The 17,115-nt window shown below is 42.4% G+C and overlaps 2 protein-coding genes across 2 annotated transcripts in view; one reads left to right on the forward strand and one right to left on the reverse strand.

Moving 5' to 3' along the window:
• Positions 1–7,788, forward strand: part of LOC109969863 (low-density lipoprotein receptor-related protein 1-like) — an 88,101-nt gene extending 80,313 nt beyond the window's left edge. Inside the window, 16 exon segments of the mRNA XM_020617049.1 lie at positions 65–184; positions 285–565; positions 677–855; positions 947–1,053; positions 1,127–1,246; positions 1,354–1,530; positions 1,719–1,859; positions 2,017–2,050; positions 2,052–2,179; positions 2,899–3,060; positions 3,233–3,404; positions 3,653–3,754; positions 3,899–3,972; positions 4,059–4,152; positions 4,916–5,060; positions 6,007–7,788. Coding sequence (XP_020472705.1) covers positions 65–184; positions 285–565; positions 677–855; positions 947–1,053; positions 1,127–1,246; positions 1,354–1,530; positions 1,719–1,859; positions 2,017–2,050; positions 2,052–2,179; positions 2,899–3,060; positions 3,233–3,404; positions 3,653–3,754; positions 3,899–3,972; positions 4,059–4,152; positions 4,916–5,060; positions 6,007–6,144 — 2,174 coding nt within the window. The 3' untranslated portion in view covers positions 6,145–7,788.
• Positions 6,807–17,115, reverse strand: part of fmnl3 (formin-like 3) — a 34,651-nt gene continuing 24,342 nt past the window's right edge. The window contains exons 15-26 of the mRNA XM_020615313.1: positions 16,452–16,608; positions 16,210–16,334; positions 15,680–15,882; positions 15,291–15,594; positions 15,128–15,208; positions 14,894–15,023; positions 14,385–14,545; positions 14,105–14,206; positions 13,176–13,268; positions 12,929–13,052; positions 11,370–11,483; positions 6,807–9,483 (exon numbers count right to left, since the gene is read on the reverse strand). Coding sequence (XP_020470969.1) covers positions 11,392–11,483; positions 12,929–13,052; positions 13,176–13,268; positions 14,105–14,206; positions 14,385–14,545; positions 14,894–15,023; positions 15,128–15,208; positions 15,291–15,594; positions 15,680–15,882; positions 16,210–16,334; positions 16,452–16,608 — 1,572 coding nt within the window. The 3' untranslated portion in view covers positions 6,807–9,483; positions 11,370–11,391. The remainder of the gene's footprint in view (positions 9,484–11,369; positions 11,484–12,928; positions 13,053–13,175; positions 13,269–14,104; positions 14,207–14,384; positions 14,546–14,893; positions 15,024–15,127; positions 15,209–15,290; positions 15,595–15,679; positions 15,883–16,209; positions 16,335–16,451; positions 16,609–17,115) is intronic.

Here is a 17,115-nt window from a genome sequence, read left to right on the forward strand (position 1 = left end):
AGAGGTTGTTTCTGCTATGGAGGTGGAGATCAACATGATTTTCCTTTGGCTCTGAATTTTTCAGATAAGAATGAGTGTGTACAGTTTGGGATCTGTTCCCACATCTGCAACAATACCAAAGGCTCCTACAAATGCAGCTGCCACAAGTACTTCACCAGGATCAATGACACCTGCAAGGCTGACAGTGAGGACCAGAACTTCATCTGTTTTATATGCTGCTTTTCCTTTTGAGGCTTTTTTTTTTTAAAGGCTCATCCTTTTGACTGTTTGTCTTTTTCTTCCAGACCTGAACAGCAGTCGACAGATCCTCTACGTAGCCGACGACAATGAAATCCGCGGCCTGGATCCCGGCATGCCCAACTGGCGCTATGAGCAGACGTTTCAGGGTGACGCCAGTGTGCGTATTGATGCAATGGACCTGCACGTGAAGACCAACCGCATCTTCTGGACCAACTGGCACACAGGCCGTATCTCCTCCTATGAACTTCCAGGACTATCCACATCATCTTCCTCCAACTCTCACCGTAACCGACGTCAGAGCGAGGGCAGGATCACCAACCTGCAGGTACTGCTGGTCAAATATGTGTAGAAATGCCATCTTCACCATGTCCATCTTACCATAACAAACACTGCACCTACATGAACATCTTGTAAATACCCCGCTGCCTGTATTCAGATCAGAGAGCTGAAGATGCCACGTGGTATAGCTGTGGACTGGGTGGCTGGTAACCTCTACTGGACCGACTCTGGTCGAGATGTAATTGAAGTGGCTCAATTGTCGGGCCAACATTGCAAGACCCTCATCTCTGGTATGATAGATGAGCCATACGCCATTGTAGTGGATCCACAGAGAGGGTGAGAATCGGCGCTGAGCTCTTTGACAGCCGAACACACCACAGCTTTTTCTGTTGGCGTGTTTGTGTATTTAAACACTGTCTTCTTTCAGTACCATGTACTGGGCAGACTGGGGGAACCACCCTAAAATTGAGACAGCTGCCATGGATGGCACACTGAGACAAACTCTAGTCCATGAGAACATCCAGTGGCCAACAGGTCAGTACTGTTTTAACCATAGTACAGGTCGTCCTGTCTTAATCTGCAAGCCCCTTCCAATCTGCCTGTACAGGTTTGGCTGTGGACTACTTCAATGAGCGTCTCTACTGGGCAGATGCTAAGCTCTCAGTGATTGGTAGCGTGCGTCTGGATGGCTCTGATCCTGTCATCGCTGTGTCTGGCATCAAAAACAGTTGAGTTCTTTGTAAACTGAAAAATAAACTGCTTGGAAATCTGTCACAAACATGTTGTCTGCATATATTTCCCTTTTGTCTCATTTCTCTTTTCTCTCCTTTCCAGACCTGCTCCATCCATTCGGCATAGACATATTTGAGGATTATATCTATGGGGTCACATATATCAATAACATTGTTTTTCGAGTCAACAAGTTTGGCAAAGGCCCCATGGAGAATCTCACCACAGGCATCAACCACGCTACTGACATTGTCCTGTACCACCGTTACAAGCAGCCAGAGAGTGAGTGTCAAACATTTTTTTTAATTTGTCCCAAGTTTAGTTTTAACTTTCCACACATAGTCTGCAGTGAATTTGTGATGTAAATATGTTAAACCACTTTACATACCTAGACACATTTCTTCAAGATTTCCCTTTTTATACATGCATGCGGTTCTTTTTATTGGATATCTTGTCTCTTTGTGCACCAGTGACTAACCCATGTGACAGGAAGAAGTGTGAGTGGCTGTGTCTGCTCAGCCCCAGTGGACCAGTGTGTACCTGTCCTAACAACCATGTGGCCGACAACGGCACGTGTACAGAGAGACCAAGCCCAACACAGTCACCATTCTGTAAGTCTGCACACATACTCTACGCTGACCTAATGCATACATACATCTGAGCAGTAAACAGCTCTATCTCTTTTTCCACTTGAGCAAATTTATTGGTGGTTTACACTTCGATGCTTCATGCAAAATGTCAGTTCATCAAGGAGTTCCCCTTCCGCAGCTCCTCCTTCAGGGCCCTGTGATATTCAGTGTGAGCTGCTTCCTCAACGCCCGTCAGGTAGCCAAGTGCCGCTGCCAGCCCAGCTACACCGGAGAGAGGTGTGAGATCAACCAGTGCAGGGACTACTGCAAGAATGGAGGCACTTGCAGTGCTTCTCATACAGGTAATAGCACAACCCACTCGTACATAATCATTAGTTTATTTACCATAGACTTACAGTGATGCAAACACCTAAGATGCTCAAGCTTTTTTAAGCCCCTTTCCTTATTTAGCAGACTGTTAATGGTTAGTTTCTTCTCTTTTCATACGAACATGTGTATTAGTGAACCTCAGAATGCAACATGGTAAGGATTGTAATTGACTTCTATCCCAGCTTGTAGGATGGTGATGTCTGTCAGTTGCTTGGTCAGTTGGTCCAGCCTGAAATATCTCAACAACCGTTAGTTCGGTTGATGTGGAATTTTGTACAGACATTCGCAGGACGAAGAGGTAGAATGTTGCTTTGGTTCCATCAGGAAATGCGTATTTTTGGCTTTCTGTGAAAATTGTTAGTACAGTTTTCACCCACTGTTTTCATGTCTGGGGAGACCTCTCTGGAGTGTTCCTTGGTAGCAGCAGTCGTAGGCCAAAAGGCTGCACCAAAGACAGCGTGAAGCAGATGATTTCCACATCCCCAACTCTAGTACTTAATTTTTTCTAGTATGTGTAAAACCAATGTGCATTTTTAGATACAAAAAAAGAAACTGAGAAAAAATGTGCTGCAAGGGACTGAAGTTGTGAAGATGCCCAACTACAGTCTTTGTGTAAACACTTGGGATGTATTCTTTTATGTTTGTCTCAGTTTTCTTTTTAACCTTAGTTCCTGTATCACCTGTGGTGTAGGTGCTCCAACTTGCAGATGTCCTAAGGGTTTCACAGGGCCCACCTGCAACCGCCACACTTGTCAGGACTACTGCCTTAATGGAGGAAACTGCTCAGTCAACATGGGAAACCAGCCAACCTGCAGCTGCCCGTCAGAGTACCAGGGAGACCAGTGCCAGTACAGTATGTGGCAACAATATCAGATGTTTCTACAATGTAGACTGTGGATAGATGATAAAATTTGTATAATATTTAACAGTTTGTCACAGTTCTTTCCAAAAAAAAAAGCACATGTAAACCCACCAATAACCCTAGCTGTGGATGAATATATGAATCTCTCATACCTCTTCCTCAGGTAAATGTGACGGGTTCTGTCAGAATGGAGGGACCTGCCTAGAGACCTCCAACAGCACCAAACTGTGCCTGTGCCCCACTCAGTACATCGGACACCAGTGTGAGCTGGACAAATGTCAATTCTGTGGAACGGGCAAGTGTTTGACGTCATCGTCAGGGGAGGTTTCCTGCAGGTGGGTACGCTGTGGGAAGTGGATGCTGCACATATTTGTTAATATTCATTTTGGATTCCTCATTAGCAAGTGGGCAAAGTGTGACATCAGTCTATGCACATCACGCTCCTTAACACTGATTGGAAAGTACTCTACAAGAAAAAAAAAAATATGTGGGCATCCCAACACTGCTCCCACAGTTGATCATAGTAAAACTATGAGCATTAATGCTGCAGTTTGATGATCTGCGTGTTTGTGTGTGTGTGTAGCTGTCCCAGCGGGCTGATCCAACCCAGCTGCTATTCCTGTTTGGACTACTGCGCAAACGGGCAGTGTTCAGTTGACACTCGCACACTGCTGCCTCGGTGCAAGTAAGATATGACACACACCCCCATCCAAACCCACGCTAACTATACATCTCTTCATATACTTTCTCTGTCCATTTCTATCTGTCAAGCACATACAGTACACACACACACACACACACAGTAGATGTGGCTCCCTTGTGTGTCCAGGTGTCCTGATGGATGGAAGGGATACAGATGTGAAGTTGCAGCTGCTTCTGTGGATTCTCAAGCATCCAGTGGAAGTAAGTCACACAGTTCCTGGCAGAGAGTCTTGTTAGCAAAGCCTGTGCTTTGTTCCTATTTGCTCACCTTATTTGCTCCCTCACAGGTACTGCCTCCATAGTCATTCCAGTGCTGCTGCTGCTGTTACTGGCACTGCTGGTGGTTGGTGCCATCTTGTGGTACAAGAGGAGAATGCGTGGGTAGGTCCTGGTTTCTGAGACTTTTTTTTTATTCCAACTCCATTTTTCATCTGTTCCTCACACCTGTGCTTTCGAGCTTCTCTTCCTGTCTTACCTTTTGATAACCATCTATTTCCTGTCTCCCAGGTCTCTATGGCTGAGCAAATCTCGTTCTCAGTGCTTGCGGTAACTTTTATAGGGTTACATAATTCACCTGTCTCCTCCCTTCCCTAATATCCAGTCAGACTGGCCGTGCTATTCATCAGTCCATTTGTCCATTCAGTTGGTCAGTGTAGAAATCTGTCTGTTGTGTCCTTGCCTGCGATCTCCTGTTCGCCTCCATGGGGTTTCCCACTCAGCAACACAGGGATCTATTGACTCCTATCTGAAATATCTTTGCCCATGATGCACAAACAGAAGTGTTTTGTCTTTCTTGCGTCTTCATACCTTCCCTTGTTTACATGTGTAAATGTTAGGCTTACACTATGTGCTTGCATACTAAAACATACAATTGTGCATCTTTAAAAAAATGTTTCATTGCTTGCAAATAGGAATATTTGTAATGTGGAAAATCCAGCATTTGTTCAAATTGCCTTTTGAGGGGAAAAAGGTTCATTTGACACCCTTTATTATGTGTTGTGTGTAGCTGGTGTTCAGTCGCTACCTGGTTTTTGCCAAGTGATGATAGGTTTCTTCTAAAAATAATTGATCTTTCTTAAACAAGGGTTTTAGTCTATTGCTTAGGTGGTTAATCACCATTTTTTTTACTGTTGTCTGTCTGCAGTGCAAAGGGCTTCCAGCACCATCGAATGACAAATGGAGCCATGAATGTTGAGATTGGGAATCCTGCCTATAAGATCTATGAAGGAGACCCTGACGATGATGCTGGGGAGCTCCTGGATTCAGACTTTGCTTTGGACCCAGACAAGGTAACGCAATCCCGGTCAGAGAACAGATCTTCTCACATACTCCTAGTGTTATCTAGCCATGCAGATGTGTCAGTTTCAGTGTTATGAGCCGAGGTTGTGTGATCCTTTCTGAAAATTCTGCAGAAATGAACAGGGGAATGGAATTTCATCTGTGCTGCAATTTCTTCATCAGAAAGTAGCTCTTATAAAACTGTTCTGAGAGAGGCTTTTTATTATCCAGAGTAACCAGAACATTGTTTTTCAATGTTTGAGAAATGTCTGTTTCAAATGTGTCCAAAGTCTGGGCATGCAAAGCATCTTACAAACACTGCTCAGGGGGAGAATCAGAGAAGAAAACAGTTACTTAAACCAAACTGAAATGTATTAACCAAAATAAATAAATGAGCATCAAAGAATAAACAATTTGGTGTGAGGATGCCCTGCTCCTGTCTGGACATTAGAGGAAGGGCCTTTTAAAGCCTCGTCAGGAGGCGCAAACCAAGTTTCTATTCATATATAGTGGAGATTTTAACCAAATCTCCAGAAAAATGCAAATTATTGTGAGTATTAAGAGTTGATTAATCCAGAAACAGCTTGTGGCGCTAATCATTTGGTGGCATTAAGTCACTGCAGAAGAAGAGGGCACAACCCAGTCAAACCCCAAACAGTGGATGACGATGTGGAAAACGTGATGGAAATATGGCATCTTTTTTATTTTATGCATTAAATACAGTACAGTCTCCTTACCTGGCACAGGCACGCTGGTAGGACACACAGGACATAACTAACCAAAACTATCTATGAAGTGGTGGTGAGAGGGAAAATGTTTTGTTGTCATTTGGGTGAAATGGCATTTTTTTAAGGTACAAAATGCAACAAATGCAGCTTTCCCCTTAAAGAGAAAAAAAACTAAACTCCATCTTTCTCCTGCCCTTGTAGTCTCAATGTAATTTCTTTATCTCTGCAGCCCACCAACTTTACCAACCCAGTGTATGCCACCCTGTACATGGGCGCCCATAACAGTCGCAACTCTCTGGCCAGCACAGATGAAAAGAAGGAGCTTCTGTCCCAGAACGACGAGGACATGAGTGACCCGCTGGCGTAGTGCTCGGCATGTATTGAACTCTTCCAACATTGCCCTGTCCAACCCAGTGCTGAGCCAACAAGCTCTCATCTTATGCCTTTACCAACCGAAAAGAAAAGCAACAAAAAAAGCGGAAACACTGTATAAAATGTATAAAATGAAGGACTACTTTTTTTAAGTGATTGCAGTATTATATTTTGTTCTTTGACTAAAAAAAAAAAATCTCTGGTGATGAAAAAGGAACCATTTTATAGAATTTATTCAGTTCTTCTTTTTAATTTTGCTCACCACCTCCTCACATCTTTCCCCACCTTCTCTAGCCACTACCTCTGTGCAAATGTAAAAGATAGAGGACACAAATGGCAGTTGAACAATTTTAATTTTTTATTTTTGTATTAATTGTATAGGGGGGAAAAAAGAATATTGTTCTATCCTATAAAACGTTGCCAAGTCTTTGTTATTAATGAAAGAGAGGAGACATGTCAGTTCTCACTACAAATGCTTCCTGGATGCTGGTTCGGCTCAATCTTTCACATTTAGTGTGTATGTACGTTTGCTGCTGGAGGCCGAAAGGAAAAAATGGGAAGTTGTTTTAACTGCACATGTACACATGGAGGACACAGCATCACAGACAGTGTCTGCTCTGTTGTCTCAAAGAACTAGATCCAAGTGATTGTCTTTATCTCCTTGCACAGATTAAAGTTATATATATTTGCATATATAAACCTATTAACAAAGTGTCTTGAAAATATACCCAGGAATACAAACATCAGTAACAATAGCAATCTGTACTTTTTAACTTTTTTTTTTTCTAAAGTCATTGTATAATTGACATACTTTGTTTCAGCAATGAATGAGTTAATAGCAGTGTGAGTGCGCTGGATGAAGATGATTGTAATAAAGTCCCCGTTCCAGAAGGAAAAGCCTGGGATGGATATTCGTGGCCTTGGTTTTGCCAACTGCATGACAGGAGCTGGATTTTGCTCTGTGTTTTAGAAAGGTTTTTTGGGAGTGATGTCAAGTTTCTGTAAATTTCCAGTCATCACTGTAAAACAATCTGCAATGAATACATAGTTGAGTGGTTACATTTAGCTTCTGTTCGTCTTTTGATTGTAAATGTACCTTGAGGGAAGGCCAGGGAGACCATTTGATGGTATGTGCTTCTGTGGGAGTTTTCTTTTTTGTGTTCCGTGTAATTACATTGACATGTTATTTAGGTTAATTGCTCACTGTTAAGTGCATTCCGAGGAAGGAGACTGATCAGCTTCCTGATAAGCATTCCTTGGATAATTCCTTTGCTTTGCTGCTAATGCTGTCAGCAGGGTTTTTAGTCTTAAGCTTTCTTAAGTGTTGCTCTTTGTGTGTCACTGCTCACTCTGCTGCTTTTAACTGGGCTTATCAACCATACCTGCCATATCGCTCTGCATGGTGCTCACACACACACACACACACACACACACACACTTCTGCTGTGGCTTTGCCCCTCGCTTGTTAACAGTATTCATCCTTTGTTTTGGTTGTTTGTTTTTTTTCCTGCTCTGCTGGATTTTTACTCGATCATGTAAAGTAGTACAGTCATTTTCAGTTGCCGAAATTCTCTTAGTGACAAAAATCCACGCGGATATTTGTGGTTCTTATTGTTTTGTTATGATTTCTTTTTGATATAAGAAATTAAATGGATTTTTAAAGTAGAACTGTATGGTGGCTCTGCCTGTCATTTGGAAAGATGGAGAGGAAACGCAGTCCCTCACTATTTCTTGCTAGCGTTCATTAGAAATTATAAGTTATAAAGTTTTTTTTTAATTAACATGTAGCCTAGAAATAATATTGCTTCATCAGAAAAAGAAGCCCAACAGCCTTTGCTTCCATACGCCTGCACTGTAATGAGTCTTCACTCTTGTAGTTACATTATTCATCTTGTTTATTAAACAGCAAGTGTCATCTTTCAGTCACCAGACAATTTCATGGTTCATTTTTTTGTAAAAAGTAAATTCCTTGGTTTCAATGTACATTAATATAAATGTCCAGTTAATGAATAGTGTCTCTTACAATGTTTAGCCAAATTTAGTGTCAAGATGTGCCTCCCTTTGTGCCAACATCGTATTAGAACCTAGTCTGTAGGTTTCAGCAGTTTGGAGAAAACTGATCATCTCGTTTGAGAACACCTTCAACTATAAGACCTCTTAAGAACGGTAGCATCCGCCATCCATCACCACGTCTACATGTATAACAGGTTACCATCATTTGGGCCCTTAAACACCATTCCATCTGGAATCATCTTCATACATCTGTCACTTCCCAAATGTCACTTAAATTGTGATAGGAAGCGTTGTCGAGGAAAATAACATTCAGTCATTCGGTTTTCAACAACTACTTGGACGAGGCACAAGGACGTGAAAACTCATGCCAGCTGTTATGAGCTTAGAGACACTGATGTACTAATCATTTCCCATGCCTTTAAAAGTTGGGAATACTATTACATACTGTCAGTTTTAAAAGGCTAAATGTTACAGTACAAGGCAATACAAATATAACCTTTAACAAATGAAGGATTAAAAAAGAAATATGGCTGATGCTTAACACTGTTTACACAATAAAAGGCACTTCTTAAGCAAAACATGAGATATTTTGGTTTGTTAGCCTCTCCAAAAAAACCAGTAATGTAGACTCGATGGTCTTTCCTCCCAGATACATGAGGCTGAAATCGAAATGAACCATTGTCAGTTTTAATGGAACATGTTGATTTGGCTTAATGTCAGAAAACATTTCCCAAATATCTCATAATATTGAAATGTTGTTACTTGGAAGAAGGTTTTGCAAGTGTCTTGAAGGCAAATGTCCCAGCAGCAAAGTTGCCATCTTCCCTTGGCTGCCTCCCAGTCGAAGTCCTGCTATGACCGCATTATCAGAGGAAATTCACGGGCTCAGGGATAAGATCCATGTGGCAGGCGCTTGTGTTCTTCCTGCTTTGTGGTCCACCAGTCCTTAACTCGCCTTACCTCTGTGTATGTACTTGTCCTTCTGGTCTAGCTCTCAGTGCCAGTGCAGGCAAAGTCACGTGCTTGCAGTGACAGAGGAGTAACCTGCTGTGCTTCTGTAATGATGCCTTGCTCACTTTAAGTGGCTGTGAAGGGCCCCCATAAATAAATAAATTACCCAGCTAAAACAAGGGCTCTGTCCTGTCCCTCCCTTTGTCAGTCTTTGTGATCTGCAGCCTCAGGGTTGAGATGGACCATCGGGATACAGGGAGGAAGGTTATAATGGGGAGGGGGAGTATAAGCGATGAATAAGTGGTTTAGGGTCTCTTCCAACCACACCGCATCAATGCGTCAGCTCGCCGGAAAGGCTGGTTTCGGAGATCTGTGAGTAGGCATGAAGAGACAGGGACACACATGTTAGAGGACCAAAAGGTCAAACTGAAAAACCCGTTTCTGCTCACTTTAAGTTCATTTCTTCTGCAGCAAGAAGTGTTTTTAACGCCGTAAATCTAGGGGACATACATTCAGTTGCCAGTTTATTAAATAATCCTAATAAATCGCCGTGTTTCTATTATTTTGTCTGCCCTGTTTAGAACAGTGACGGTCAGCTAAATAACAGAAACACTTTTCTGTATAATGCAATACAGTTCCACAGCATCACACACAATCCAGTTGAATCTAAAACAGTTTCAACAAAAACTGAACATTATCATCTTCATAAAGAGCAGTGAAAGCCTGTTGTACTAGACTGCATTAGCTTTAGCTATATGTACCTAATATTCTGGCAGCTGAATGTATGTAGTAGTCTATTATATTTTGTTCAAAGAATTACAGAAAATCTTCTGTAACATCTACAGTTAATCTTGACTGTTAACTGTGTATTAGAATTATTAGAATAAACCATGTAGATTAAACATTAAATAACACATTCCCATAACCTTGCATTTCTTCTAGCAGCAGTGGCACACAAAACAATGAAATCCAAGGCTTTGGGAAAGTAGTCATGACAAATGTGACACTAATAATCCAGCAGTACAAAAAAAGTAGCTATCATAACAATTACAGGACACTGGTCAACAAGCTCTTCAGGTTGTGGAGCAACAATCAGGATCCCTACACCACTAAGGTAAAAAAAAATTTAAAAAGCATTTAACTGTATAACAAATTTATACAAACTGTCATACAGACTGGGTTTATGCATATCTGACTGTCTTTTTTTCTTTTCTGCAAGAGCCTGTTGACCAAACAGCTGTTCAGCACACCGCGGATGACAGTTAGCAAGACAAAACATGGCGGACGTTGTTGACAGGTGAGAGGTAGATGAACACTGGACAACATGCGACACATAATAGGAGGGGGTGAGGATGATGATATTTAAGGGTGCAGTTATAAATTAAAACTGAACAGTAATGTTATGTAAATACTGCAGGAGATTTGTCACCGACGTAAAACTAAATAACCGATCTCCCGTTTTAACGGCTGTTTGAGCAGATGATATTGAATTTCTGTAAAAACATAAATATACTCTTCAGTAACCTTATTTTCGGACTATTATGCGGTAAAGCAAATCTCAGCGCTATAAAGCATCCTTTTTGCTTGCGTCCGACGCACTAGCCAAAGCAGTTGACATCACTGTAGCAGCACACAGGAGCTGGAGGGCCAAGCAGGCCAGGTTAAAGCCAGGCTACCTTCCTTACCCTCTCTTAGCAGTGGGAAATACTTTCATTAATCTTCTTTTCAGCTGGAGGGGGTAGAATAAACAGTGGTGGTTGAGGGAAGAAGAGTCACATGTTAGCCGGAAAACCAACACCAAACAAGTTAGTCTCATGGAACGAGGTGCTGTCAATAAAACAAGTCAACTAGCCAAACCTCAAGTTAAGATTGTTGACTTGAGCTTCATGAAAAAAAATTACTTCAATTACAAATGTAGTAAGTCGCAGCCATTAACAAGTGTCATGCATGATTCTGACCATTTATTCAGTCATGTCCAAGTGTACTGTGTATCAACACTTCTTTTTTTCCAAGCACAAACTATGCTGACACTGTACAACTTGTCTTTTTGTTTTTTTTCCCATGTAGCTCTTTGTCAGGCAAAGAGGTTTGGCTCACTCCTATCACCAGGCATCTGATAGGAGTCTTCTCAGGTAGAACACAAACAACCAATAATGGCCCGCGTTAGTTCGCTGTCATTGTAGTGGTTTGGGTAGGTGGCAGGGATCATGCTGCATGCACAGAAGTCAGGAGGCATATGACAGACACTTGGACAACCTTGGCATTAAGGGGGGGAGGGCTAGCAGTTGGCGTCGTCACAGAGGTTGGCTTCACAGAAGAACCGTGAGCCGCGTTTAGCAGTGCGGGCTGTGAAGGGCACGCTCTTCAGTACTGGGGGAGGAGGGGAAGGGAGAGAAAACATGTCACACCTGAGACACTGCCTTTATGCGAGGGAACAATGGACCACCCTCATTCAGGTAATGGACCTGAGAAAACTGGAGCTGTACTGTGCTGCGCACAGCTCTGTGGAACGTAACCTTGTAAAACCCTCCAGAGAATTTTAATAGGATTAGGACGCACTGAGTGCACATCTGGGAAGGGCACCAGTTACTGATACCTCTAGCATATAAGCATAATTAACGCTGCCAAAAATGACATTAGGTAACATTTATATTAATTACATTTTAAGCACTGATTATTAATCATGACAAAAACATCAGTTAACTTTTCCTGAGGCTGTAGACACATTAAAAGCCCCTAGATGTCTGACTTTGGTGTGTCCTAGTGGTAGATCCAAGAAGTGCACTTGCATAACCCATAATCAGTTCTCATTTTTCTTATTTTCTACAAACTAAAAAGTAATCAGAATAATTTGAAAAATGCTATAATCACATCAAATCTACACTTAAGAGGATATTTACTAAGCCAGTCATGAATTACCATCAGGTTCGCAAAATACTGCAGCACCGCAGTTTTTCAATTTTAGCAGCAAATTTACCAACACCGATGATGTAAATGAGCACAGTTGCAGCTGTGTTAGTTTGGATACACCTCTGCTTAGGATCTGGTGCCACTGTGCATGTGTGGACCAAGAGGGAGCATAGAAGAAAGTATGTTTACACCGGCTGAACTTTAATATGGTTGAAAGGACCGATAAATATATTTTGGATCGGCAATCACACAGGCTCCTGCCCCTTAAATCATCTTTTATTTCATTCAGTCACTGAAGCACAGTTTGACCTGAAAGTCTGTAAAAATCTCTCACTTTCTCTTCTGGTGAGTGATGGGACTCAGAAACACCCTCTCCCCCCTCAACCATGTTGTTAACTAACTATAAATTTCCATTCTCTCCTCCCTGAATTTTGTGTCCCTGAATGGGAACATCTTAAAATACATATTGCATGAGACCAAATGCGTCCTGCTGCTCCCCCCCCCTCAGGCACCAAATCAGATTGCGACTCCCAACTAAATATGAACACATGCAATTTCACTGTTTAGTGCTAAAAAAAAACGAGCTGCAAAACCTTAGTAAATATCCCCCTTAGTGGTTAAATAAAGATCCCAGATACTGAATTTCATGTACACTTAGAATTAAACCACCTGTCTATCTGCATAACGAGGCTCAACAGCTTTATTGTTGTACATTTCAGGACTAACAAGATGGCATGTGCTGTGCTGCTATGTGCTGTGCTCCAGATGTGCTGGTGTCTGGACCACATAGCACAAGGTGCACTTCAAAGGGGCTGAGCAGTGAATGACCACTGTCATCCTCGGCCTGGAGCGACCGGGGCTGCCGGCACCCACATGGTGTCTTTTTAGTGTGCTGTCTGGCCCACCTGTAATGATGTCCTCAATAGTGCCATCCTTGCCCTCATACACGGGCCGGTGATCTTTGGCTTGCCGTCTGCGTAGCTCTGCGATCAGCTCGTGCTGCTGCTGCCTCTTCTTTTGGGCTTGGACCTGAACCAGAGGACAGGATATTTGTACTTCCCAATGTGCTTCTTGGCAAGCCACAAAGCTTTATTTAGCACTGAGTAAACATCTGATAGGTTTCTTTCAGCTAAGCATGCACTTGGACTGTACCTTGGGATCATGCTGTTTAGCCTCTTGAGCCAGTAACTTCTCCCTCATTGCTTCCTCCTGCTTTTTCCTCTGTTCGTTTTCTTCCACTGCATCCTGTTGTCAAGATAAAACGGTGACCAATCAGGAATAAGACACTGTAGATCAAACAAATTTGCCAGATGTCTAACAAACATTCAGACAGACTAGGGCTGCCCCCAGTAATGAATCAAATAGTCGAGTCATTAGTTGAGAGATCTACCAGTCGACTGACTCTTCTAGTCAAGCCTTTTCTTATTTTATTTTTTTTGTCAGCCATTGTGTATTACAATAATGTAGTTCATCCTCTTCTTCTCCTTATTTTGTGTGCCAAGCCGCAATTTGTTCAATACTTCCCCCTGTGGTTGGGGGAATACCCACTTCAACAGTGACACTGTCCAATGGATGGATGTACATTAAAGTCTGATCTATTTAGCAAATGGCATAATAGGGGGAAAAGGACAACAAAGAACCCTAGGACAAGCCATATAAAAAAATTTTTAAACACTGAGATTGAAGAAATCCTTAGTCAGGTACAGCCCTAAGACAGGCACACACATATGCACATTTCCTTGAGCAGATCCCATAAATCCAGGCCGAGAACAATCTCAGGAAGTGTGCTGTGTGGTGGGGCAGGGCGAGGCTGTCCGGGGGTAAAGGGGAGGAGGGAAACGGGGGAGAGAACCAATCTAAACACCACAGCTGCTGCTCTAGAATCAGACCCAGCTGGCCTTTCCTGTTATTTGGCCTCGGACTACGCGCCACGTCCTGTGGCACAGAGGCAGCCAGAACTCTGCCCTACTCCGCTCTGAGTGAGACAAACCAAGGAACTTCCTGCCGGTCGAGAAAGCTGCACCCTGTCAGTACAGAAGTGAGGAGAGAGAATAGACAGTGCTTCTGCTTGGTATGCTCACCTTGTAGGCCTTGATAAAGCGCACAAATACAGGGAAGAACACTGAGGGTGGAGTCGTCTTGGCACTCTCTCCAAAGTAGTTCACCACACTGTTGAAGGCTTCCTAGAATTGGGGAGGACAGTGCCAGAGTGGATGCAATGTTTGTATAAACACGGTCGAATCAAGAGTCATCACTGGCTGCGTATTAGAGGGGAGTGAGCTGCATGTGGGAATGAAGTTGTGCTTCATGACTATTTCCATATTTTCCAGTGGTTTAGAAAGTGAGGGAAATATTGGCTACCTCTGCTGCCTTGGCATCTTTCTGCAGCTTGTCCAGCTGTGTGTCACTGGCCTGGATGAAGCCTTTCAGGACTGAATGGTCATGGAGACTGCACTCTCTCCGGATCAGGTCCATGCCTTTCCCCAGCTCTCGAACATCCAGCAGCACATTTTCCAGAGATACTTCACATGTGGTCAACAGAGAATGTCTTATTTACAAATTTTTAAGACATTTTATCAGCTACAAATATTATACCTAACATTTCTATAAACTAGAGATGCCCTGAATCGATACTAAGTAAGAGCATCAGTGTCGATCCAGCCATATTTCACAGGGTTGGTATGGGCTAGAATGAAGCTGATGTAATTACAATCCATACATAGAACTACAGTCCTGTTTTTGAGACATGCATGTCACACAGCCAATAAGCTGCTATATTAATCAATCCAGCTGTCTACACTGTCCCTGTGTGGGCTGGCATATCATATGGTTTACAGCAGCCACCCCCAAAGACTATGGTGCAAACTCACCCGCTGCAGCTTTATCCACAAAGTGCAGTTCATTGTAGAAGTTGGCCAGCTCAGGGAACTTCTCTTTCACAATCAGAGCTATGTAGTGGAGCAATGTCATTTTTCTGTCTGTAGACTTAGTGTCCAGCAGCTGTATAACAAAAGAAGTGAATGACACTGGCATTATCAGCATTTTCTGTGCCAATAAACTGGGCACTTCAATGAGATCTCCAAATCCTGCTACGTATTGCTCACCAGATCCAGACTTTGTAATTTGAAGCCATAAACACAGCCTCGCTTGCTGCTGTTCATGTAGTTTCCCAAGGCTAAGATGATCTACAAGTAAACCAGAAAAAAGAAATGAATACGCAGAAACAATGAAGATGCCTGTGATATAAAAACAATTTCAGTTTCTTACCTCAAGCACCCTCTTCAACTTTGGTGAGGACTTGACCGAGCCAGAAGCAGCGATGACTGCATTGAGCTGTGGTGTGAGCATACTGATACTGTCAGCAAAGTTCCCAACAAAGGTGATGATGTTCATTCTCTGTGTGAGTCTCTCAATCTTGCTGAATAATAACATGAAACGATCCTCCTCCGCTAGCTGATCCAGTGGACGTCGCTCGCGCTCGTACTGACGCAGCACCTTGACCTCCGCCTCCGTGGGCAGGAAACGCATTAGACACTCCACAAAGTCAACAGGTAAGGCCTTGAGGTCAAACCTGAGGAAGCACAGCAGAGATTAATAACTTCTTCTATCTCATCTACAGTTCAAAACCATATTTTAAGTTTATGACAAGTGTATACTTCTCTATTGCTTTGCAGATCTCTTCCGTCGTCTTGTTAGCCTTTCGCAGCGTGATGGCTAAGTTCTTGGACCGATTGGCATCCAGAAGGGTGACTTTGTTTACTGCCTTCTGGGCTACTTTGCTCTTTGTGCAGGCAAGATCCACAACCGGACCCTGAGCTCTGGTCTTAAAGAGCTCCTCAAACCTTTCCAGATCCAGCTCCTGCAGATGAGTGACAGCATACATTATTGTTCTGACCTTATATTAAAGGCTTTGTTCTAAGAACAGTGGGCTTCAGCATGAATTCTCTGCCTGAGAATCTTCTGTATTTCTTTTTTCCCCTCTGTGCTCTTTCACAAATTTTAAAATGAATGGAGCTCAGTTAGGAAAAAGCTGGGTCACATTTTTCCATGAGTTTTTGAGTATTAAACTCTTAAATAATAACATTATTAGTTATGAATATTTAATGATAGAGAGATTGAAACCAAGTTTTTAAGGACTTAAGACACCAGACCCATTTGTAATTAGTGTTTTGTCTGCTTGATTTACCTCTAGTACACGTTCATCATCAATCTCATTGAAGACGGTGCCATTGATCTGATTGGGCTTCAAGGCCGTCCAGTTAAACACAGGCAAGCGGAACTTAGTCTTGATGGGCTTCTTGATTCTGATAGCTGTAAAATGTATGAGTGTATTAACTTCTGTTCTACTACCTGGAGTGGAATAGAATGTAGAGATGCTCAATCACAAAAGTGCATAAAAGAAATATATAATTTTGTGTCTACTCTCACCTGACAGACCCAAACTCAGGATAACTGAGGGAGAAGCGTCTGGCAGAGGTGGAGCAAGAGGAGGTGGTGGTGGGATTGGTACACTTGGACCTGTAATTAATGCAGAAGACAATATTACAACATAAATAATGTACGGGAACACCAGAACAATATAGTCTTAAGATTTTATTCATGTTTTCATATTTTGTCAGTCATTTTATCAATCTTACATTATTTTTATCCTGTGACTTTTGTAATCCTTTCATTATATAATATATTTCTTCATATTTTAGCTAATTCATTAAAAACATCTTATGTTCTGTAACCTGTAGGTTTCGTTTTCAATGTGTTCTATGTTATCTTGACTTGACATCCATGTAGAGAAGTTTTTTTGTGCTCTAGTGAGACTCTTTCCTGATTAAATAAGGTATAAAGAGCTGAAAACTGAAAACAATCTGCCTGCACACGAGCCCACAGAGGAAATGAGCCTTGTGTTTCCCTTTCCTGTCTGTGGTAGAACTTTGCTGTAACATATCTCCTGGCTTGGCATGAATGAACAATGAGAGGGAACTGAAAATAAACCTCCGACGAGGGTCTACAGTCAAATTAAGTGAACTGACACACGTTTGTCACCAGGCACAATCAGCGAGTCATCACCTGAAGCAGACGGCAGTGGAGGGGGAGG

This window comes from Monopterus albus, unplaced genomic scaffold (genome assembly GCF_001952655.1).
Source record: "Monopterus albus unplaced genomic scaffold, M_albus_1.0 scaffold6.1, whole genome shotgun sequence".
In the NCBI taxonomy this organism is placed as follows: domain Eukaryota; kingdom Metazoa; phylum Chordata; class Actinopteri; order Synbranchiformes; family Synbranchidae; genus Monopterus; species Monopterus albus.